The sequence below is a fragment of the Cucurbita pepo genome, chromosome LG05 (assembly GCF_002806865.2).
Source record: "Cucurbita pepo subsp. pepo cultivar mu-cu-16 chromosome LG05, ASM280686v2, whole genome shotgun sequence".
NCBI lineage: Eukaryota > Viridiplantae > Streptophyta > Magnoliopsida > Cucurbitales > Cucurbitaceae > Cucurbita > Cucurbita pepo.
Genome location: NC_036642.1, coordinates 8,885,639 through 8,909,386, shown reverse-complemented (window position 1 = coordinate 8,909,386; position 23,748 = coordinate 8,885,639). Strand labels below are relative to the sequence as shown.

The following is a 23,748-nucleotide window of genomic DNA, read 5'->3' as shown; positions in this document are numbered from 1 at the left end:
AGAGAAGTTTTCACACTCTTATAAGAAATATTTCGTTCCACTTTAACCCGAATTTCAAATCTTGATAGAATCCTAGGCATGGAGCGTTGTATAAACCAATTACTATACAAAATGAACACAACATCTATTCACTACTAATGAGAAGGAGAGAACAAATTCATGGAAGTTTGCATTACAATAAAGGGCAATTGGTAACATAAAGCAAAAGAGGGTTGATTGGACAATGACCTCAAAAGATCTCACTTTCATATTCATCTTCTTCATCATTCATGTCTCTCTGTTTGTTTTTTTTTATTTATTTTTTTTTATTTTTTATAATCAAATGGGNCTATTCTTAAATGCGACTTACTCTCACCTTTTATTACCTCGTGAAAAAAAAAATGATTACAAGAAAAAAGGAAAAGCATGCAATTGCAAAGTTTCTGAAATGGGGGACCAATGGTGCAATAATTGAAAATAAAAATTTTATTTATTTATTTATTTATTTATGAATGAGAGTTGACAAAGCAAAGTTTGGTTAAAATTTGGTAAACAAAACAACTCCCACTAACAACCATTCCCTTTTATATCTTCTCGATTTGACACATCTCATAAGTCAACACAAAATTTAGTCAACACAAATCTTACATGAATGGTTAATACGAAGATAATAACACATCTCATAAGTCAACACAAATTTTAGTCAACACAAATCTTACATGAATGGTTAATACGAAGATAATATGAATGTAATCCGAACATAGCTCAATAATTGATACAATTTTAAAAAAAAATTATTACCGTGAATATACATCTCATAAATTATCTAAAAAGCATGTTATTTTGAAAATTTTATGAATGTAAAAAGTGGTATTGTATTTTTTAATTTTTTTTAAAAAAGTTTAAAGAAAGCTTTTGAAGTTTCAAATTTTTTTAACCTAATAAGAATAAAATTAAAAAGTTTCAAATTTTTTTAAAAAGTTTAACGATAAAGGTGTTTTGAAGTTTTTTTTAAAAAAAAAAAAAAAATTAAGAGCATATTGAATTAAATACCTTTTATTCAAAACTAAACATAATTTTTCTTTTAATTTAAAAATATAATTGAAAGGTATTTTTAAGTAATTAAATTTTTTATATCAATAATAAGAATAAAATTAAACTTAAACATCGGCAGAGTTATTAAAAAATTTGTAGAAGAAATGAAACTAAATCAAAAGATTTTAAAGTTTTAGGTGTTAAAATAAAACAAATAAACAAATAATGTTTAAATAAATAATGATTAAGAAACCCAATTCATCTATAGGGTATTTACAACAAAAATTGCAGATTCTAAGCTAAAAAATTCAAATTAAGAACCAAAAAAGTTGAAAAAAATGAAGGCATTCCCAGAAAAAGATACAAAATACAAGAAGATTCACTCAATTGAAATATATAAAGAACAACGAAGAACATCAGCAGATCACCATCCTTGAGCAGAGAAAGTGAGGAGGCTACCAGTTTCCATGGAAGTGTGTGAGATCATGAACTTGAAGCACTGCCCAGTGATCTCTCAGTTTCATGCCTCAGGCTGTTTTCTCTGCTGTAAGCTGACTTTGCACCCTGAAAAGTTAGCAACACATGGTTCAATCAACACACATTTGTAATGTAACGTAACGTACCCAAACCGTTTTTCTTATGGCTTTTACTTGCAGGATTGCTCCGAACATCTTCAGTGCTCTCGCTCGTAGCTTCAGTTCGTCCTTCGACACACTTGGGTCCCTAAGAACCTAATACACAACAGATAGTTCGTCAAAGATGCGCTTGTGTGAATCGAGATGACTTGATGTTTGTTTATGTCATGTTCGTTTTCATTGACGTCCTTTTTTTTTCGGACTTTAAGAAGGGTGGGAGGGGGGTTGAGAAGAGTAGTTAAAACGAGAAGAATTCGTTTATGTATATGAGAGAATACTAAAGTTGATGCTTTTCCAATCTACGTAAATGCCCGGGTGACCCGTAAACAACGATTTTCTTCCTATACATGGGAGAATACTAAAGTTGATGCTTTTCCAATCTACGTAAATGCTCGGGTGACCCGTAAACAATGATTTTCTTTCTAAACATGAGAGAATACTGAAGTTGATGCTTTTCCAATCTACGTAAATGCTCGGGTGACTCGTAAACAATGATTTTCTCTCTATACATGAGAGAATACTGAAGTTGATGCTATCCAATATACGTAAATGCCCGGGTGACCCGTAAACAATGATTTTCTAGTTCTCATTTATGTAAAAGCATTGATCAGAAGTGCAAAATATATAGCCAGCCTCACAATGCTGAGTTCAACAATCCTAGGCTGGTTAGAAAGTATGATATTGCGACTCACCATGTGGCAGACGTGTGACAGAGTAGATTCGATGTCGACCACATTAATCTGCCAAAGCGAGTTAAGAACAGCACCTTTCTTCTCTTCAATGGCTTTTGCCACGTTCCCGTCTCTGTCGTCTCCTTCATTCAACCTCTTCAACTCTTCCTGCAACTGAATCAAAGAAACAGCACCTGCATAGAAGTGCACAAGTTAGGATCAAAATTAAAGGTTTGAAAGTTTTAGAACCAAGAGAGAATGATACCTGAAGCTGCTATAACTTGTGATTTTATCTGGTGTCCTTTATCTCGCACCCACTCGGCTAGAAACGGAACGTTCATATAACGTCTGTCCTTCCCGAGTTCCTTAGAAGCTCTCCTTGTGTATATGTATCCAATTGTGTGCAGCATAGTCTCACCAAAAGCTGATTGCAAATAAGAAGCATTATAGAAAGTGCACAAACTAGAATGTTTTTTATAGAGAAAATAACGTAACGGTTATACATACCGGCATTTGAGAGTCGTCGTGCTTCTGAACTTGCCCACGCCACAAACTCGTCAATGTGACCATCGACATATGGCTGGAGGCGCTCTTTCAAAATATTTACAAGTCTTTCTTCCCTTTCCCTTTGAAACAGCTGTATTTTCACTAGTATGGGTAAATGTCATGGAAAAGACTGCTTTAACATCTGAATCACTGAACTCGAGGGAAAAGCGTACCTGCATCTTTTCCTGAATTTTTTGTCTGCGTATCTCGGAGTCTTGGGAATCATCCTCCATTTCCAGAGTTGATAGTACAGCCAAAGCAAGCTTACCAACATACACTTCAAAGAATTCACTTCCAAAAATCATACCGAACACAGCTGCAGGATCCACCATGCCGTCCCTAAGAAAAACAAGGGGAAAAAAGTAAGGGGATTACCCTATCCATCCTTTTTCCGTAAGAAGGAATGAACCAATAAGTGAGAAAAGAATGTAATAGCCAAAGCTCACCGCTAGTAGATATGGTCATCTCTAGTCTTTCCTTTTAGGCTTCCTCTCACGGTTTTTAAAATACCTCTACTAGGGAGAGGTTTCCACACCCTTACAAGGAATGCTTCGTTGCTCTCTCCAACCGATGTGGGATCTCACAATTCATCCCTCTTGGGGACCCAGCATCCTCGCTGGTACACCGCCCAATGTCTAGCTCTAATACCATTAATAACAGCTCAAGCCCACCGCTAGCAGATATTGTCCTCTTTGGACTTTCCCTTTCGGGCTTCCCCTCAAGGTTTTTAAAACGCGTCTGCTAGGGAGAGGTTTCTACACCCTTATAAGGAATGTTTTGTTTCCCTCTCCAACCGATGTAGGATCTCACAATCTACCCCCTTGGGGACCCAACATCCTCACTAGCCCACCACCTGGTGTCTGGCTCTGATAACATTTGTAACAGCCCAAGCCCACCGATAGCAGATATTGTCCTCTTTAGGCTTTCCCTTTCGGGCTTTCCCTCAAAGCTTTTTAAAACACGTCTACTAGGGAGAGGTTTCCACACCCTTATAAGGAATGCTTCGTTCTCCTTTCCAACCAACGTGAAATCTAAAAAAAACCAGTGAAACATAATTTTTAGACTCATAGCGTCACTTTCAACATGCAAAACTTACGACTTGATATTGTTTCTTCAAGTTGTAGTTCTTAATAGAAAGCACAAATTTTTTCAATTTATAATATATATATATGTAAGCTTAAACATCCTAAACCTATAAACTAAAGATTTTAGGTTCCATGGAACTTTAATATGGTATTAGCGCCAAAGGCCTTATCTTATTTCCTCCTCTCAAAGTATATCGATGTCCATGCTTAGTTTCGAACCAATAACTTTTTAACCTATCATTAAAGGAGAGTGTTTAAGAAATATCTAGGTGATTTAATACCCGAACCTATTAGCTTAAGCTTTTGGACGTTAGTGGTAATTTGATCATTTCCGAACTTGCAACAAAAAAACAGATATGCATCCATACGCACACCACATTCTCGATTTAAGAAACTTACTGTTGTACTCCTGCCTTCCCATAAATGTTATACGCATCACGCTTCTCGGGATCACTCAATACCTGATAAGCCTCTCCAAGTACCTTCACAAGAACCATTACAAGCAATTGCATAAAGAATCACACGTCGGATTTACTGTTTGACAATAAAACTAACAGGTAGTGCTAACAAAATAGGAATTCACCTGAAAATTTTCTGCAGCTTTCGGATCTCCTTGATTCTTATCTGGATGAACTAACCTTGCCTGAAAAGTGGACATTAAGGTTATAAGATGGCACTCCCAGCATTAACAAAGTTCCCACTCCATGACATCCTGTGCTAAGAGCCTAAGACTTGGAATATTTAGAGATACACTCTCGAAGGTTCTCGAGCTGTCCGGCTTTGAACAGCCAAAGGCCGAAGCCTTCTTGAAGACTCACGGGTGGACCGAGCATAACGGAAAGAATGGACCAATACTCCATTATAGAAAGAAACCATTAACAAAGCTTCCTATCCAGATCATTATACTTCCTCAACATTGACAACAAGAAATGAATCTAAAACTAAGAGGCAACATATGTTTCTCAGAAATTCCGGCAAAATGAACATTATTAATGAGATTCATTAATCATCAAAGCCATGAAAAATCACCTTGACGTAGTAAGCTTTTTTAATTTCTGCAGGGGTAGCATCAAAGCTGACGCCCAATACCTCATAATAACCAGTTTCCATCACCATATTTTTTGAATCTCAAAGCTTTTCAACTTCAATCACGTTCAATGAAATCGACCAAATCACTATCCTGAGTGAAGAAAAATCAAACTACATAAATCAAATGCACACCATCATGATAATTCCGATCATATTCAACGATCATCAAAGAACATCGAAATCAAATACAAAATTGAACGAAAAATGAAGTTACAAGCTATTGATGGAATCAAACGGGAACCGACTTACAAGATATTGACGGAATCAGATCCGAGGGGCAAATAATAACCTAAAATTGAGAAGCAAATGTTAGAGATAAGCAAAATGAAGAATGATTTTGAAGGAACATACACAAAATTGCTGAAGAATCTGAGAAGATGGGGCGCCAATGCCAACGAAGGTAAAGAAAGGATCGGTGGAAAAAGGAAGGAAATCGGCAGAAACGCGAGGGAATCGCCTCGATGGCCATTAATTTGAAAGAAGGGAAGCTTAATTTAGATGATCTGATGGATTCTTTTACGCGGCTGCATGGAAATTGGTTGGTTTCCCACATGATTTTTCTCACGACGAGTCTGTTACAATGTTCGTCCTTCATCCAAGTGTCGTTTGATGATGAAATCGTGAAGGTTTCTTCATTCAATGGGATTTAATCGGATTTTACCCATTTAATCCTTAAATTTTAAGTGAACGGAACGTCTCATGTCTACCCCTTCAGAGAACAGTCTCCTCTCGCTGGTTCATATTCCAGTGTCTGGCTCTGATACCATTTGTAACGGGACGTTGCATTGAGAGACCTTGGCCAAGCGTAGAGGCAAGTCGAATGTGTCTCAAACTATTGAACATGCACGCGCAGGCGGCATGTATAGTTGAACAAGCTTGGATTCCGCACAACCAACCGATGTTCGATTGACGAAAACATCAGACGAACCCACAAAGCTAGGGCGAAAAATATATATGGGGCTTAATTCCCCTCAAGGCTAATCGTGAGCGTATCAAGATCACGATGCCGCACGGTAAAAAAATGTAGGACCGTGACAGTTGGTTCAGCACACTGCTAGCATATATTTTGTCGCTTTTTCTCCGGGCTTTAAAATGTATGTATTAGGGGAAGGTTTCCACACCTTTATAAGTGGTTCTCCCACCAATATATTTTATTTGTTTATTTTATATTTATATAAAAATAATGAGTAAAAGTAATATATAATACATTAAATATATCAATTAATCTTTAATGATTATTAATTTGCTATTTCTGTTTTAAAAATATTAATGAGATTACTTCATTGAAAAAGAAAATACAATTTTGTTATTATTTTAATAATGTATTTAGACACGTCAGCATATTTATATACTAGGTCTCTCTCAAATTAGAGTTTTTATATTATACATTTATTATGCTTCACTTCGAGTAGCATGGGCGAAGCCCTGTAGCTTCATGCACGAGTTTTCAAATCTGGAAGCCCAATTCGAAAAGAATCTGGTTCGTATTCCCATCTTCTTCCCGGATATGAAGTTAGGTATGGCATTGGATTTCTTTGAGCAAAACTCGTTGATTCGGTTGTGCTTGATGTTTGGCGATTTGGGTCTTGCATATGAAGTGTTTGATGAAATGTTTGTGAGAGATTTAGGTTCAAATTGAGTTCTATGATTGATGGGTTAGGTGAGTGTTTTCTGTATGGTCCGTTTGCTTGGTTTGTTATTGTTTTGATGTACGCTTCTTGAAAGAATATCATTTACTTTCTCGGTCTGTTGAGGCTATTAGGCTGTTTGTGCTAATGCTGGAAGCTGGGGTTTAGATTAAACGATGCCACAGCTGTGTCAAGTCCAAGGACATGGTTTGACACTGGGGCGTTAATGGTGGAAGGCGAGTGCATAAGATTGTTGAGAAGAATATAAGTGATTGTGGGAGATATGGTTGGTAAATGGCATGATAATTAAGGAAAAGGTTAAGGATTGATAAATGTAAAAGTATTAGTAAAATCAGCGGCATTCACTATAATATCATTTCCTCAATTTGTCTTGCTTATAGTAGTTCAGGGTGGGTGGGACTACTCTTCTGTGTAGGACACTTTGTTGAAACTATGTTGGATTGGATTCAAAATATACTGAATCTAGTGGCATAAAGCTTTCACCCCAGTTCGTCTTTCTCACACAGCCTAAATACTTGTAACAGCCTAAAGCCTAATCACACCGCTAGTAGATATTGTCCTCTATGAATTTTCTCTGCTCGGCTTCCCTTCAAGGTTTTAAAACGAGTCTACTAGGGAGTGGTTTCCACACCTTTATAAGGGACCTTTCATTCTCCTCTCCAATCAATATGAAATCTCACAATCCACCCCTCTTGGGGGCCACTATCCGATGTCTGGCTTTGATACCATTTGTAACAGTCCAAGCCCACCGCTGGCACATATTGTCCGCTTTGACTAACTATGTATTGCCGTCAGCCTCACAGTTTTTAAAACACGTCTGCCAGGGAGAGATTTTCATACCCTTATAAGGAATGTTTCGTTCTTCTCTTCAACCAATGTAAGGATCTCACAATCCACCCCCCTTGGGGCCCAGCATCCTCGATGGCACACCGCCTGATGTATAGCTCTGATACCATTCGTAACAACTCAAGCCCACCACTAGCAGATAGTGTCCTCTTTAGGCTTCCCATTATAAACTTCCCCTCAAGGTTTTAAAACGCGTTTACTAGGGAGAGGTTTCCACACCCTTACAAGGAATGCTTCGTTCCCCTCTCCAACCGATGTGGGATCTCACAGTCTACTCCCTTGGGGGCCAACGTTCTCGCTGGCACACCACTCGATGTCTCTGTTACCATTTGTAACAGTTCAAGTCCACCACTAGCAGATATTGTCCTCTTTGGGCTTTCCCTCAAGGATTTAAAACACGTTAATTAGAGAAAGCTTTCCACACCCTTATAAGGGATGTTTCGTTCTCCTCTCCAATCAATGTGGGATCTCACAATACTACTAAATCTAGTTACTGATTGCTTTGCTTTATGCAACTACTCACCGTAAAGTCTTCACTTCAATTCATCCTGCTAGTAGCACGCACTCATACAGCTAAACTAAGTAGGCTTGGATTGAAATGCTCTACCCCTACCTGTTGAAATCTCAATTGACCATTATCTATGGCTCCATTCCATCTGCTCTTGTATTTATACACCTAGGATATATCTTACCTTCAGTGCAAGTATTGAATCTTTCCTATTCCTAGAAGTTGCTTGGCAGGACTGCCCTCATATGCTCACATGTCAAGCCACAGATTATGGAGAAAGGTTTCTTTACAGCCCACAGTCTGGTTTTGGAGATTCCCCCTCCCCCACCATAGCCGAATGGTTTGATAGTTTGATTTAGTGAAAAATTTGAGGCCAAAACCAGTGCTCCAGAGAATATTTTTCTTTTTTGCATTGTTCATCTACTTTTCTTGGACTGACTTGTTTATCACCATCACTGCAAAGTCTGACCCTCTTCTGTCTTGTAGGTCATATACTAAAGCATCAGTTTTTTTAAAGGTAAACCACTTCTTGTGTGTTGGTAGTGTAGTAAGAAATAACATGTATATTTGGGTGTCCTTAAAATCAGATCTCATTCCCAATTTCTTACTTTTTTTTTTTTTTTTTAATTAGTTTTTGTTCGTGAACTTTCATGAAACTAACATCTTTGTGAGATCCCACATCAGTTGGAGAGGGGAATGAAACATTCTTTATAAGGGTGTAGAAACCTCTCCCTAGTAGACACGTTATAAAACCGTGAGGCTGATGACGATACGTAACAGGCCAAAATAGACAATATCTACTAGCGATGGGTTTGGGTTGTTACAAATGATATTAAAGCCAGATACCAAGTGGTATGCCAGCGAGGACGCCGCACCTCTAAAGGGGGTGGATTGTGAGATCTCTCACATCGGTTGGAGAGCGAAACGAAGCATTCCTTATAAGGGTGTGGAAACCTCTCCCTAGTAGACGTGTTTTAAGATCGTGAGACTAACGACAATATGAAACGGGCCAAAGTAGACAATATCTGTTAGCGGTGGGCTTGGGTTGTTACAAATACTATCAAAGTCAGACACCGGGCGGTGTGCTGGCGAGGACGTTACCCCCAAGGGGGGTGGATTGTGAGATCTCACATTGGTTTGAGAGGGGAACGAAGCATTCCTTATAAGGGTGTGAAAACCTCTCCTTAGTATACATATTTTAAAACCATGAGGCTGACGGTGATACAGAACAGGCCAAAGCTAACAATATCTACTAGCGGTGGGTTTAGATTATTACAAAACTAATCTAATCAACTTCTATTAAAGGAGATGATATAAAAGTTGAAGAAAAGAAAAGAAAAATCCTCCAACTTCTAAGCAACACCACACCATATGAGACTCATTAAAAGAACTCATTGTTGGTCCAATGAAGTCATTAAGAGCATGGCTGAGCATATTCCAATATCCCAAACTGATGAAGTCACCACCAACACCAAGCTTTTCTTTCCTTCAAAATGCTATCAGATCAAAAGGGGAAAGCCAAAATATATGTATAAACAAAGAAGGTTTGGTTTGTTTTTGGCTCTTCTTTTAGGTTATGGGCAAACTTTTGTAACTTTTTTTTTTTTTTAAGTGGAAGCCACCATGCCTAACTTTCTTTACCTCTCACCAATCAAAATAACTTTTCTCCCTTTTTAACTTGAATGACTTGGTAAAGTCAAAGTCGAGCAAACTTTATTGGAATTTTTTGGAATGTTGTCGTTCATTTTAGAAACTTGATCGTAAATAATCTCGTTCGAATCTTAGTTTGGTTCTTGAACTTTGTATATATCGTCTTATCAGGAATAAAAGAGTTATGCTAGAGAAACTTGCACATTGTGCTTGCAGATGAGCAAGATTATGAAAAAGATAGATCGTATTCTTGCAATCTTCCCTCCCGTGATGAAGTCATCTCGGCCTTATCCAAAGGAGAGAAAGTCCAAGGACGACAACGATGGAAATTGATTTAAGAAGCGTAAATATGTGGAAAACACAATAAGAAACTCTGCCTTAGACATACGTTGTTGAGGTTGAGATCGAGGAAAATAGTTCGACAGTGGACAACAAAATTATAGAAGATTCAGATCGAGTAAGGTTACATCCAAAGAAATATGCACAAGGTAAAAGACGTGTGATATCCTCAGAATTGCTCTCATTCGAATGTAGTATTGGTGCATTCATGTACCTCTCTTTTACTCGAGTGTCACACATTACTTACTCATCGCATCTAAAAGTGAAGACTATTTCCACAAACCGACACGAGTCCTTATCTCACGAGTTCTTATGATTAACTCAATTCTTTTAAGTCTTTGTTAGTCATCTTATCTTCTAGATTACTCTCCTCAATCGATTCATTCATGTACTTATACTTTACTCAAGTGTCATATTGACTATCCTCAAAAGATCTTATTATAATAATAAAGATAATACTTTAAAGATGACTAATGCCATTATCTCATATAATAAAATATAATCCAATCTTTTTATCTAATTATTAAATAATTAGCGACAACAAATAAGAAATGCTTACGGAATCTTCAAACTATATTATAAAATCATATAATATGATTGAAATTTGACAATTATGTACCCAAAACAATGTGTTTGCTTCGTTGATTAGAAAAAAAATAAACGACAGAATTTATTAAAAACTTTATCTTCTATTAAATTATTCCCTTTTGTTTGTCTTATATATATATATATATTTGTAATTTAAAAAATAAATAAATATAGATAATATTCCTTTAATATAAAAACTTACTAATTTACTTTTTTATTTATTTATATTTATATTTTTATATTGCGACGAATAATTTATTGTTGTGTATTAATTAATGATCGCAATTTATTTATATTTCTTAAATTACTATCATTATAATATTTTAATTTAATAACGTTATAGATCGCTGCAACTCTCCGTTTTTATTAATAATTTCTTTATTTTAAATTCGATAAAAAAAATTCCCATTTCATAATATTTTCATTTTAATCCAAAAAAATGTAAATGAATAATAATAATAATAAATAAATAAACAAAATGAACTAAGAAACTAAACTATTTAAAATATTTTCCTTTGAAAAAACTATTTATTTATTTATAATAATAATAATAATAACAATTAATTTTATTATTATTATTAATTTTATGAATAAATGAAATATATTCATCAACTTGTTGCACTGTGATTGGAAGCTATGATAATCTTCATTGATTGATTCCTTTATTATTTATGGGAGAAAGGATAACATTGTTGTTCTTATCCCTTCATTGATTGATTATTTTTTCAAATATTTATTTTATGTATATAAAATATCCCTTTATTTATTTTAATCATTCAATTAAAATTCACTATTTAATTTCAATATATATTTTTTTAAAAAATCCCTTTTAGGAGAACCGAAAGAACAAATATGATGCATGAAGTATTCGTTTAGCTAATCCAAATGTTCGATAATTCAATTTATACATACGGGTTCAGCTGAGTTGATCGGATCTTTCAGATCATCATATTTTTTAAACACATGGGGAGAGGTCGGTTTTAAATAATTTTTAAATTATTTTTTAAAGCATTCTTCATTAAATTCTAAAAAAAAAAGGTTATTATAATTAATAAATATTACACCTAACATATATCATGTATAATATTGAAAATTTAAAAAATAATTTAATTTTACGTGAAAGTTTCATTAATATTTTTAAATTAAAATTTAGATATATATAATTCTCGAATTAATTTAATGATAATTTTCTTTATAAAAAAAATAATTTAAAGGTTTTGTAGCTTGCACGTGTTTCATCGATAAACACATCTCTTTTGACTTTCTAAAAGTAAATTAAAAAGATTAGTCTAATTTATCTTTTTAAATAAAAAAATTTAGCGTCTAATTACAATATTATCTTATAATTAATTTAAATACGACGAATCTCTACCTAAATTTCTAGATGAAAATAATTATTACGCGTGATTATGATGCCTTAAATAAGTATCAAAATTTATCCGATATTATTTGCATATTAAATAATAATTAAATTGGATTTATTTCTTTATTAATTAGCATAATTTTAATTAAATAATATTAAAAAAATGTAAAAATTAATATTAAAAAAAAAACTTAAACTTTGTATTTTTTAAGAGTAACGTACGAATACGAATCTCGTGATGTCATCTCGTGCTAAGTTTTAGCTGTTTAAGTAGAAGACTCGAGCTTCAATTTTATTTCGTTCTATACTATCGAACTTAAACGAAAAAATAAACTTCTGGGTCGAGAGATAAAGTGATTAATATCTTAACCGTAAAGTTATGTTCGTGTGTCGATTAGTTAAGTAAAATTACATCCTTCATTGCTTTTAATTCATAAAGTTTTACAAAAGATAAAACCCTAAATCTTATTCGTGACATAATCGACACCCCCAAATCAATACTCTTCAAACACGTCTGCAGAAGCCATTAGAGGCTGGCTCCGGCAGAAACCCATTTTCAGAGGAGTAAAAAACCCATCGCCGCCGCCGCCGCCGCCGCCAATATCAATCGGATCAGCACAGAAGAACCCACTTCCATCGGCACCGCCGTCGCCGTTGTAGGAATTACAGGCATCTTCAACCCCATCACAGGGATTCAGGAACGCAAGGATTTCCGTCAAGGATTGCAGACGGTGAGCCAACTCCACCGCCTGAGCTCTGAGAATCGAATTCACAGTCTCCACGGCGGCGTAATTCTGCGCCGTCATGTCAAGATTCGCCACGATTTGTTGTTTCTCCTCGTTCAACTTCCGCACCATCGTTATTAAATCTTCCAAATGCTTCTGTTTCCTCATCCTCGATCTCCTCGCCGATTCCCGATTCGAAATCATCCTTTTCCGTTTCCTCTGCTCCATCAACGCCGCGAATTCACCCTCCTCCATTGACGAACAAGTCGAAGATGTCACACAAGACGACGCCATTAAAACCCCCCCAAAACAGAGCAAAAACAGAGCAAAAAAACAGAGCAAAACAGAGAGAAAAAACAGAGCAAAACAGAGCAAATTACTAACAACGATCAGTTCTTTCGTAATTTGGATTTGTGGGTTTTGTTTTTTGGATTGAAAATCATGAAACGTAGTAGAACCAGTAGAGAAAAACAACGGAGAAGGATTGAACAAGGTGATGGCGGCGGAATGTGGAGTTTATAATCATACAAGCAGAACCCAAAGTTTTTTCACTGAGAATTAGATGCATGAATTTCAAACATCAAGAACAGAGTGATGAACATCAAGAAGAACAAAGCTTTAACTCAGAGCAGAGTTTAAGCAATGGCGATTGGAGAAGAAGGGAAGGGGGAAGAAACTTAGGAGGGATTGGGCTGTAATTTATAGCAAATTTGAGGGCTTCACAACAAAAATCTATAATATTTTTAAATAAATAAATAAATAAATAAATAAAATAGGAATCTAAATGAAAAAGCTGACTGTCACGTGTGGACACGTACAGCTGTGAAGCAATGACACTAAATAAATTAATTAAATAATTTATTTGTAAATATCAATTCCCGGGTTATTCAAACGACTCGTGACCTGAAAATATCATCGATTTAACTCAATTAGTACGATTTTTATTTTCGATTCAAGTAGTCGGTTAATAGGTTCGCTAGAGCTAATTTGGATTGAATCGAACTAATTTGAATTTATTGTCAATTTTAAAAAATAATTATTTTTTTCGACCGTTTTTATTTAATTTTTATTTAATTAGTTGTGTGTGTGTTTTTTTATTTAATTTTTATTAAGGTTTAAGGTAATGAAATAAGAGAATGAAAATTTGGGGAAAAAATAATTTAATTAAATAAATGTGAAAAAAAATCAGAAATTGGAGAGAGAAAAAAGAGGCTTTTCTATTAAAGCTATTTATTAATGCTTTTTTTTTTTCAAAAAGTTTAATATTTATAATAATTATTTTTAATGTAATTTATGAATTTATTTGAATATTCACTCATTATATTTTTTATTTAAAAAAATTTAAAATGTATGGAAAATTTGATTTGTTTTATTATCTTTTTTATATTAGGATAAAAGAATAACACCTTGACTTACCACTTAAGAACGCTTTTTAAAAGTTGAAAATTTTAAATAAAATTAATATATATATATATATATATATATATATATTATAAAGAACATAGGTACGAGATTAAACCTAGTCGAACTGTAGAAGGATTAACCTAGCAAACTAGACTAAACCCATTGGTCGATCCTTAAGGGTTAGCCAAATAGCTTAATTGGCTGATCCTTTGAAGAGTTAATATAGGTTAGTTTGAATTTTGGACGGCTGCTTGAAGGGTTGGCTTAGACCAGTTTGATCGAGGCTTCATTTTGTCCAATAATGTAATTCATCCTCTTAGTAGGCTCTGAGGGTTAGGTAAATGACCTAATTGGTCGACATCTTGAAGTGTCAATCTATGTCAACGTGGGCAACCGATTGAAAGGTTGGCATAGATCGATTTGATCGAGAATTTATTTTGTCGGATAGTGTCGTCAATCCACTCAATAGGTGTGAGATCACGTCGGTTGAAGGGGAACAAAAGATTCTTTATAAGGGTGTGGAAATCTCTCTCTAGTAGACGCATTTTAAAAAACTTGAGGGGAAACCCAAAGAAGACAATATCTGCTAGCGGTGGGCTTGAGCTGTTACAATAGGTCTTAAGGATTAGCCTAATGACGTAATTGGTTGACATCTTGAGGGGTCAATCTATGTCAACATGGGCAACTACTTGAAGGGTTGGCCTAGACCGGTTTGATCGAGGCTTCATTTTGTCGAACAATGTAGTCGATCCCTCAAAAGGTCATCCTAGTTTGCTCGACCAAGCCTCTAAGGTCAAGCAAGCCTTCAACCGAGGGATTCTTGATGAACTTTGAAGTGAAACTCACCTTACAAATACGAGAAAAGGTCACGTATTAGTATTAAGTGAAACTAATCGAGAATTTGAATTACTGACCATACAAGTAAAATGGTTTATAACAAAATAACTCGAGACTTCGAGAGCTTTTTCGAAAAGAGAAAATGAGAGGGCGAGGGGCCAAGTGGGGAGGGGACCACTTAAATAAAATAAAAATAAAATAAATAATGATATTTGAACTATAGATTCTATTACGACAATTTTAGTATTTTAAAAAATAAATAAATAAATAATACAGATTTTGTTCTTGTGTTATCAGCTCAACTCTATTGCACCTTTTAAATTATTACCGTTGCAAATTCCCCAAAATGCCCTTTGTTTTTCCATCATTTTTGGTGGTTTTATATGGTTTAGATGTCATTTTCTTTTTTTACTGATACATCAATTCAACGAGCATTGTGACATTTCTCGATCCCAATGGACCACTACAACATTACATCTAAATGTATGGGCATTTTAGTCATTTATAGAAAAAGTTCGGTTCATATTAATTAGCGAAATGTTTTCTTTAAGTATAGTTTAGCTAGCTTATTGTCTTATCCTATTGTCTGCTTTAACCCGTTACATATCGTTATCAGCCTCACAATTTTAAAATGCATATACTAGGGAGAAGTTTCCACACCCTTATAAGAAATGTTTCGTTCCCTTCTCCAACCGACGTGGGATCTCACAATCCACCCTCTTAGAGGCCCAACGTCGCACACCGCCCAATATCCAGCTCTAATATCATTTGCAACAGCTCCAAAGTCACGCTAGTAGACATCATCCACTTTGGTTCATTACATATTGTTATCAACCTCACAATTTTAAAACGCATATACTAGGAAGAAGTTTCCACACCATTATAAGGAATGTTTCGTTTCCATCTCCAACCAACGTGGGATCTCACATTCTCGACCTCGACATTTATGCTTTATTTCTTTATGTAATCGCGATATGAGCGCTCCGGATAGAAGATCTATATATATATATATATATATATATATATATTATTATGTACGGAGTATATCTTTTATAAATAAAGGAAAAAGGAATAAAAAGCAATATTGAAAAGAAAAAGAAAAAAAATTAAAAATATATTTGAAAGGAGAAAAAGTGAAGAGCCTAGTAGGAATCAACATGGGTATTGTAATTCCATCAACGTCAAATCAATAAGCCTTTAAATACATTTTTCCTTTTAGAATCAAATTCATATACTAAAGTTCGGGATCTACCATATCCTCTCGCCTTTTCGTATTTTCCCGTTTTCTTTAAATTCTTTTACGTTCGGTTCGGTTGAGAATTTCGACTTTGTCCGTAAATAAGCAAAGATTCTCTTTCAGTGTGATACTTAAGTAAAGAAGAAGTGTATGAATGAACCGAGACTATATCTGAATGAGAGCGGTCTTGAGAATAGCATGACTAAGAAAGACTCAAGGGGTCGTTTGGTTCAAGGTTTTGTTTCGTATTTTCCCGTTTTCTCTAAATTCTTTTATGTTCGGTTCGGTTGAGAGAATTTTCTAGACCATCCCAAAAGCTCGGGTAGGTTTGATTGGTAACTCAACTCAACCCAACGACCTAAAATGTTATTTATGTGTGTGAAATCTTTAACAAAAATATTAAATTTGTGACGGGTAATTAACCCAATTAAAAAAAAAATATCTCCTTTTAAAATAGTCAACAATCTCAAAAAAAACGTGCACGGTACGTTTCTTCTTTATTTAAACTCTAAACAGTAAACTTCATTTTCTAGATCGTACCTAATTTACCCTTTATTTTCCCGAAACTCTCGTTTCATTCTCGATTCAAAATCGAAAATTCTTCGTCCTTTAGATCGGATGAAGATTTGAATGGCTGCTTTTATTTAGATTGAAATATTGCACATTGCCTTCATGAGGAAGAAAATGAATAAATAATTAAAGTGAAAAAAAGAGGCAAATTTTACAGTTTGGTTGTTCTAAATTCCAATGGTGTCGGCTGAAAAATCATATATTTCCCCAAAAGAAAAAGAAAAGGAACAGAAAGTGTTTGGTTTTGTGGTTGTGATGTTCTTATTATCACACACACTAACCTCCCTTTGTCTTTGTCCTTTCGGGTCGGTTTTCGGTCTTTTTAGGGTTGATGCCAAATTTTGGTCGGGAGAAATAAATTTCACTATGTTCGTGAATTTGTAACTCGAGGAAAAGAGATAACCTTAAACAATACACTGATCATACTAGCTCGACTATACGTTGAAGAAGTTGAAGTTGAACTCTCGACCTGTTTGTCAGATCTTTTACATAGGTTTTTCATATTCTTTTTATGATAAAGTTTAAAATCGGGTTTTCACTGAATATGAACCGTTCATTAAATTTCTATAATTTATTCATTTTCATATTTAAATATTTCCTATGTTGGTGGGTCCCACCCATCACGTCAAACACATTCCCTTCATTTCTAGATCGGTAAGTGTTCAGACTAGTTCGAGAAGATAATTCTGGATGACTGTCGAATATAGTTTTCTTTTTCTATTTTTAGTTAAATTATAAACTTAGTGTCGTTAAGTATTTTGCAAGATCCCACGTTGGTCGAAGGGGAACGAAACATTGTTTATCAGAGTGTGGAAACCTCTCCCTAATAGATACGTTTTAAAACCTTGAGACTGACGATGCTACGTAACGGACAAAAACGGATAATATCTGCTAGCGGTAGACTTAAGTTATTACACTTTCACTCGAGACAAAATCAATGTTCGGCCTACATCAGGCGATTCCTTACTGCACCATACTCCTCTCAACAAGACGGCATGGTTGAGTGCAACCCTCGTGTTTAGTTGTCAATATAATATTAATTTATTCAACATTTTATACGTTACATGTTACAACATGTCAAAATTATTTTTACGCTACAATTTTTACCTTTTTCTTTTCGCCTTCTCGATCCTTATTATTTTAGGTCTTATTTGATAATAATTTTAATTACTATGGTTGAAAGTTATGGATCACTTGCTTTTGAAGTATTTTATTTTATTAGCTTCAAAATCACTTTTGATTACCTAACTACCACCGTCATTAATTTTTAAAATAATGATTTCTTTGTAATTAATTTATTAAAATTACCTTCAAAACTAATTTTAAAATAAAGTTTCAAATAGAAAAAATATATATAAAAAAAAATTGATTTTCTAATATAAAATAATAATTAAACTATTTTAATACTTGAAAATTTTGGAGATATGGGCCGAACTAGGGTTTTCAAAATGGGCCTTAGATTTGGGAAAGATGGCCCGATAAGTAAATGGGCCGAATTACACTCCCAATATCATCAAGGCCCATGATTGAGCTTGGACTCAACGTTTTAAAGCCCAATTAGAAACATTATAACACTAAAATAATAATTTAATTTATTATTAATAATTATTAAATTCAAAAAGTCAAATTGGTTTGAGATATTTTTTTTATAAATTAAAATCTTTCAATTTTATATTTATTGTTTAAAAGAAAATTTTGGCAATTATTATTATTTTTTTCAATATATTTATTAGTTTTTTATTGAAAAAAAATAAAAAAAAATTGACTTTGTGAGAAAGCACCCTTGAGGTGTTCTTCGCTGTCACGTTGACCTAACCTTCCCTATGATTAATTTGACCTTCTAATGTCGAATTATTAGAATAATAAAACTTTATTTAGATAAGAATAATTATAATTTTTTTTTTCTTTTCTCAAAATCAATAAATAAATAAATAAATAATTTTATTAAATAATAAAGTATTAATTTTTTTAATTGATAATACGAGCCTAACTAGATAAGACATCCGTCAAAAATATTGATTTTTATTTCTTTTAGTGACTAACTTTCGATCCAAACCGCTCCTAAAATACTTGAATATTATAAAATGCATAAAAAGGAGCATATAAGCTTTCAACGACTTTATCAATTATGTCTAAAATTTCTCGTTTTTCTTTTTGACTTCTTTCCGCTCTCAGTTTTTTAAACCCTTTCTTCTATCAACTTTCAAAACGAACATCGTCGGTTTCTAGAATTTTTTCGAAACCTTGAAATTAAAACATAAAAAAAATAGTGGTGTTCGTGGGTTAGGTTGAGACATTTTCTAGACTCGATCCAATTATTCGAGTATAAATTTTTTCAATCTGAATAACTCCTGTTATATACCGAACCTAACCCAACTCAACCCTAAATTTTTTGGAGTGAGTTGGTTCTCGTTGTTCGGGTCATTCATTCAAAATTTTACTTTTCATAAAAATCAAATGTTAATTCATAAAACATCTAATTATTCAGACATTTAATTAAAATTAACCACTCAATTTTAATATTTATTTTAAAAAATTACCTATTTTAAATAAGGGTTGGAAAATAGATAATAAAAAAAAATATAAAATTAAATAAATATACATTTTAAAATTAATGATAAATTAAGATCGGTTCGGTTTAACCCAATATAGTTTTAAGAGAGTCCACGAACCAACCCAATCGATAAAAAAAATCATTTATTTAAACCTAACCCAACCGAGATCGTATCAGTTGANTTTTTTTTTTTTTTTTTTTTTTCTCAATTTTATATGTGTTCATTATAGAACAAAAATTTAAGACATTACATGACACTCTCTCCTTTCTTGTCCCTTATTGTTTGTTGGAATTTCAAATGGGTTTTAGGTAAGCAATGGCTAATCACATGCTCCATGTCTCATGTCTCATCCAACACCTTATTATTACAACAACCAAAATCATTCACGCATCTCTTTCCCGACTTTTTACCGCTCTATCATAGTCCAAAAGTCTCGTTTCAGCTCATTTTGCTATGTTGTCGGTAAACATATGAAAATATCGATTATGTAGAGACGTTAATGGAGAATGTCGAAAGTATGGACGCTAAAAAGACGTTTTACATCTTCCCCGACTTTTTATCGCTCTAAAACCTCATTTCAGCTCATTTCGTTATGTCGTTGGTAAACATATGAAAATCTCGATTATGTAGAGACGTTAATAGAGGTTGTTGAAAGCATGGACGTTGAAGAAACGTTTTACATCTTCTCAGACTTTTTATCTCTCTATTATAGCCCTAAAATCTCGTTTCAGCTCATTTCGTTATGTTGTCGATAAACGTACGAAAATCTTGATTAGGCAGAGACATTAATGGAAGTTATAGAAACTATGGACGTTGAAAAGGCGTTTTTTTTTTTTTTAATCTCTATAAATAAACTAATTTGAATTAAAATACATAAATTAACTCGTAATAATCTAGTCAAAATATTTATTAATTTTATAAAATTACAAATAAAAATGAAATGACACATTTACCCAATAATAATAATAATAATTATTATTATTATTTTATTTATTTATTTATTTATGGAATTTTTTATTAAAAAGAAAAAAGAAAAAGAAAATAAAGAGTGGAATCAGCCACTTTATACGGCTGGCGTGCAAATGCACTTTTCATGCCTAAACTTAAGCGGCTACTTTCTAGTTTCCCAATATCCTATAATAATAATTACTAATTTATTTTAATGCTCTTCATTATTTTTTTATTTCCAAAATAATTTAAATTTTAAAATTAAGTTTATAAAAACATTATTTTATTATCTAATATGATATAAGTGAAAATAATATTTATAAAATTAATTTTAAAAATTAGTTAGTTACAAAAAAGAAATTTAAAATTTCAATATTTAAAATATAAACAACAAATTAAATTGACTGACTTATTATTATTATAATAATAATAATAATAATAAAAGTTATAAAAAATTATAATTAATTGAATTTTAATAACGGTGGAAATAAATGAATATATATAGAAAATCTATTATTAGTTGACAAGTGGCAGGTTGCTAAAAAAATATTCGGTAACCAGTTACTCATCCTCGAAAATAAATTAATTTTATATATTTGGTTAATATATATATTATTTATTATTTCATGAAAAAATATAACATAAATCTATTATTAGGTTACCGGTTTTTTTTAATATATATTTTTATTCTATTATATACACACTTGTGGCAATATAATTATTAAAATCAACTTTATTTATTTTATTTATTTATCAAAATCAATTAAACATTAAATAAATTGTCAATAATTAAATATAGAATCGTAAAGTCACAGATGGAAAAGTAAAAATAAAATAATAATAATAATTTACTTTCGTTTATATCTCGAAAATTTCTTTTACCAAATCAATTTTGAAAATGTAATAAATTATTATTAGATATTAAAAATCTTATAATAACAATTTTTTAAATATATAAAGAATTATTAAATATGACTCGAGGATGATAATTATGGTAATTTGTTTCATATTTTTTTAATAAATAAACAAATATATGATAATTATTCCTTTATCATTATTTATTATTTATTTTGAAAAAATAACGATTAAAAAAAACATTAATTTAAATTCTTATTTTCATTTCAGTCCTTCCATTTTTAAAAAATACTGATTCATTATTAAAAATTTATAATTTTTTTTATAGGACCAAAATAAATTATTAGAAATAAAAATAAAATCAAACCACAAAAAAAAAAAAAAAAAAGTCAAACATCGTATATATATTTAAAAAAATTAAAAACTATGGATCATAAATTAAAATTTTCATATTCGAACAAGATAATAAATATTTTTTTTTGTGAGAAAAAACTTTAGAAATTAGTTATTATTTTCTCACATTATTTATGTTTCGATAAATATATAACTAATATGTAAGACGCGTACCATTGACCAAAAAGTCAAATATTTAAATTTTCCGTGATATAAAAAATAAAATTATTATTATTATTATTATTATTATTGTATAATTTAGGTGTGGTGGGTGTAACCAATTGGATAATTTTCAAATGGGAGAAAAAAAATAAAGAGAAAGGGATTTGAAATGTGACAACTATCTCTCTCTTACCTGTTTTTATTTATTTATTTATTTTTAAATTTAAAGAAACAAATTTGAATAATTATTTTTATTCAATCTTTAAACCTAAGTTATGCTTTTATTATTTAACCTTTGACGAATTCTCTAATTCCGATGTTTGAATTTTTATACCTAACGTATAAAATACGTATGTATATAGATAATTACTATCGTTCAAAATCACCAAGTAGCTGTATAATATTTGAATAAAATAAGGATAATATCTTAAAAGCGGGGACGGGGAAATCTTTTTCTATCTCCATCTTCATTACTCGTTCAATCTCAATCCCTGCAAACTTTTTAATTTATTTTCATGGGCCTCGGGAAGATAGGGAAGTTGGATGGAGACGGGGACGAGGAAGATAATAATCTCCATTCTTCTTCATTCTCCACCTCATTCGGAGCAAGTCTCCAGTTGGTTAAATGAATATTTTTATAAGAAATAAAATAGATATGCGTAAAGACTCTAGACCCTCGAGAAGCTAGTAATCCTCCTCGTCACGCCCTCGACGATAGTAAAAATACTTTTAAAGAGATGAGTATAGATATATACTAAACAGTGTATGATAAAGTCGTGAAACCTAAAACTATGTAAAATTAATTCAGTTCTTTCACGTAGACGAATAGCTACCACACGTTATAAAAGCACAAAATAGTGGTGCAATTATGATACACGTAAATAGATAATTACTGCAAGTCAAAATTATAAAGTAATACAAAAATATTGTAGGACACAAAAAGTAAAAATGAATATAGGGAAAAAATAAAAGAAAAATAAGAATAATATTTCAAAAGTTTTTAATATTAATAAAAATAATTTTTTTTAAGTAAATTAATAAAAATATTCCTAAACTTATTTTTTAAAAAGGAAAAAAAAAAGTCACTCGAAAATCATTAAAATTTTATTTTAATAATACTCTTCAACTTTAAAAATTATTAATTATTAGTAATATATTTAAAATATACATTTATAAAAAAAATATATATGAACAAAAATCATCTATTACTATTATTAAATTTTTTTTAGTGTTATTCTAAAAAAAATATATGAATATTTTTGAAATATGATATTAACGGTAAAAAAATATTTTAAAACTTTTAAAAAATGTTTAAATGCAAATATTTTTAAATAAAAGGTATTTATTTTAAGTTTAAAAGTATTTTTGAAAATTTTAAAAAGGTTGTATTTAAATAAAATAAAAAAAAAGAAAAGAGATATTTTAATTAATTAATTAATTAAAAAAGAAATAGGAGTAGAAGGCGGGGGGCCGGTGTGGGCTCGGCGTGCGCGGCGGTGCGACCAAATAATTGACGGAGTAATTCAAAGCACTCCTCCTTGATGAACGCCGCCAGGTGTTTGTGTGGGCCATCGCTCCCACCAGATCCATATCCCCTCTCCCAAGAAATTATTATAACAACCCAAACATTTATTTAGTCAATTCCGAAAATAACATTATTTTTTTTTTAATGTTTTTAAGTTAGTTATTTATTTTTTTTAAATTTTAAAATTTGAAATTTTACTAAAAAAATACTAGAACAAAAACTCTATATTACAATTTAATACTTATAATTTAAAAAAAAAATTATAATTTTTAATTTTTTTTTTCAAATTTACCATTTTAACCAATAATTTAAATTTAAGATAATTATAATTAATTATAAAGTGGAATTATTCATGAGGTGGATTAAATGTCACATCATTTATAAAATAGATGGGAGGATTTGTCTATATATGTATTAATTCATATGGACCAAATGGATAAATTTTCATATAATAAGGTCGAAATTAAATTAAATAAAAATTATTTATTTAAATTTCGTATGTTTTTGTCGCCGTTTTTTTTAATTCTCTAATCGGCGTTTTATTCAACGTATAA

General features: G+C 32.0%; 2 protein-coding genes and 1 long non-coding RNA gene across 3 annotated transcripts; 1 reads left to right on the top strand and 2 right to left on the bottom strand.

The window, feature by feature from the left end:
* Window positions 1-1,229: 1,229 nt before the first annotated feature.
* On the bottom strand, window positions 1,230-5,682 carry LOC111794636 (chaperone protein dnaJ 10-like). The gene is made up of 11 exons (XM_023676719.1): window positions 5,392-5,682; window positions 5,290-5,329; window positions 4,981-5,131; window positions 4,535-4,594; window positions 4,351-4,433; window positions 3,040-3,205; window positions 2,828-2,957; window positions 2,586-2,744; window positions 2,342-2,514; window positions 1,665-1,745; window positions 1,230-1,578 (listed from the first exon to the last, which is right to left on the bottom strand). The coding sequence occupies exons 3-11, from the start codon at window positions 5,065-5,067 to the stop codon at window positions 1,498-1,500; spliced, it is 1,020 nt and encodes a 339-aa protein (XP_023532487.1). The 5' UTR covers window positions 5,068-5,131; window positions 5,290-5,329; window positions 5,392-5,682; the 3' UTR covers window positions 1,230-1,497.
* Window positions 5,683-6,443: 761 nt separating this feature from the next.
* On the top strand, window positions 6,444-10,444 carry LOC111795787. The gene is made up of 3 exons (XR_002815253.1): window positions 6,444-6,557; window positions 8,530-8,560; window positions 9,865-10,444. It is a non-coding gene; the product is annotated as an uncharacterized LOC111795787 (long non-coding RNA).
* A 1,896-nt stretch (window positions 10,445-12,340) lies between these two features.
* On the bottom strand, window positions 12,341-13,397 carry LOC111796260 (bZIP transcription factor 11-like). Its single transcript, XM_023679022.1, has one exon. The coding sequence runs from the start codon at window positions 13,000-13,002 to the stop codon at window positions 12,478-12,480; it is 525 nt and encodes a 174-aa protein (XP_023534790.1). The 5' UTR covers window positions 13,003-13,397; the 3' UTR covers window positions 12,341-12,477.
* Between the last annotated feature and the right edge of the window lie 10,351 nt (window positions 13,398-23,748).

Bases quoted from the DNA above. Each gene is read 5' to 3' on its own strand.
- LOC111794636 (XM_023676719.1), bottom strand. From the start codon at position 5,067: ATGGTGATGGAAACTGGTTATTATGAGGTATTGGGCGTCAGCTTTGAT. The intron at 4,595-4,980 runs GTGATTTTTCAT...TCCACTTTTCAG, and splicing joins AAAAAGCTTACTACGTCAAG to GCAAGGTTAGTTCATCCAGA. The intron at 4,434-4,534 runs GTGAATTCCTAT...GTTCTTGTGAAG, and splicing joins AAGCTGCAGAAAATTTTCAG to GTACTTGGAGAGGCTTATCA.
- LOC111796260 (XM_023679022.1), bottom strand. From the start codon at position 13,002: ATGGCGTCGTCTTGTGTGACATCTTCGACTTGTTCGTCAATGGAGGAG.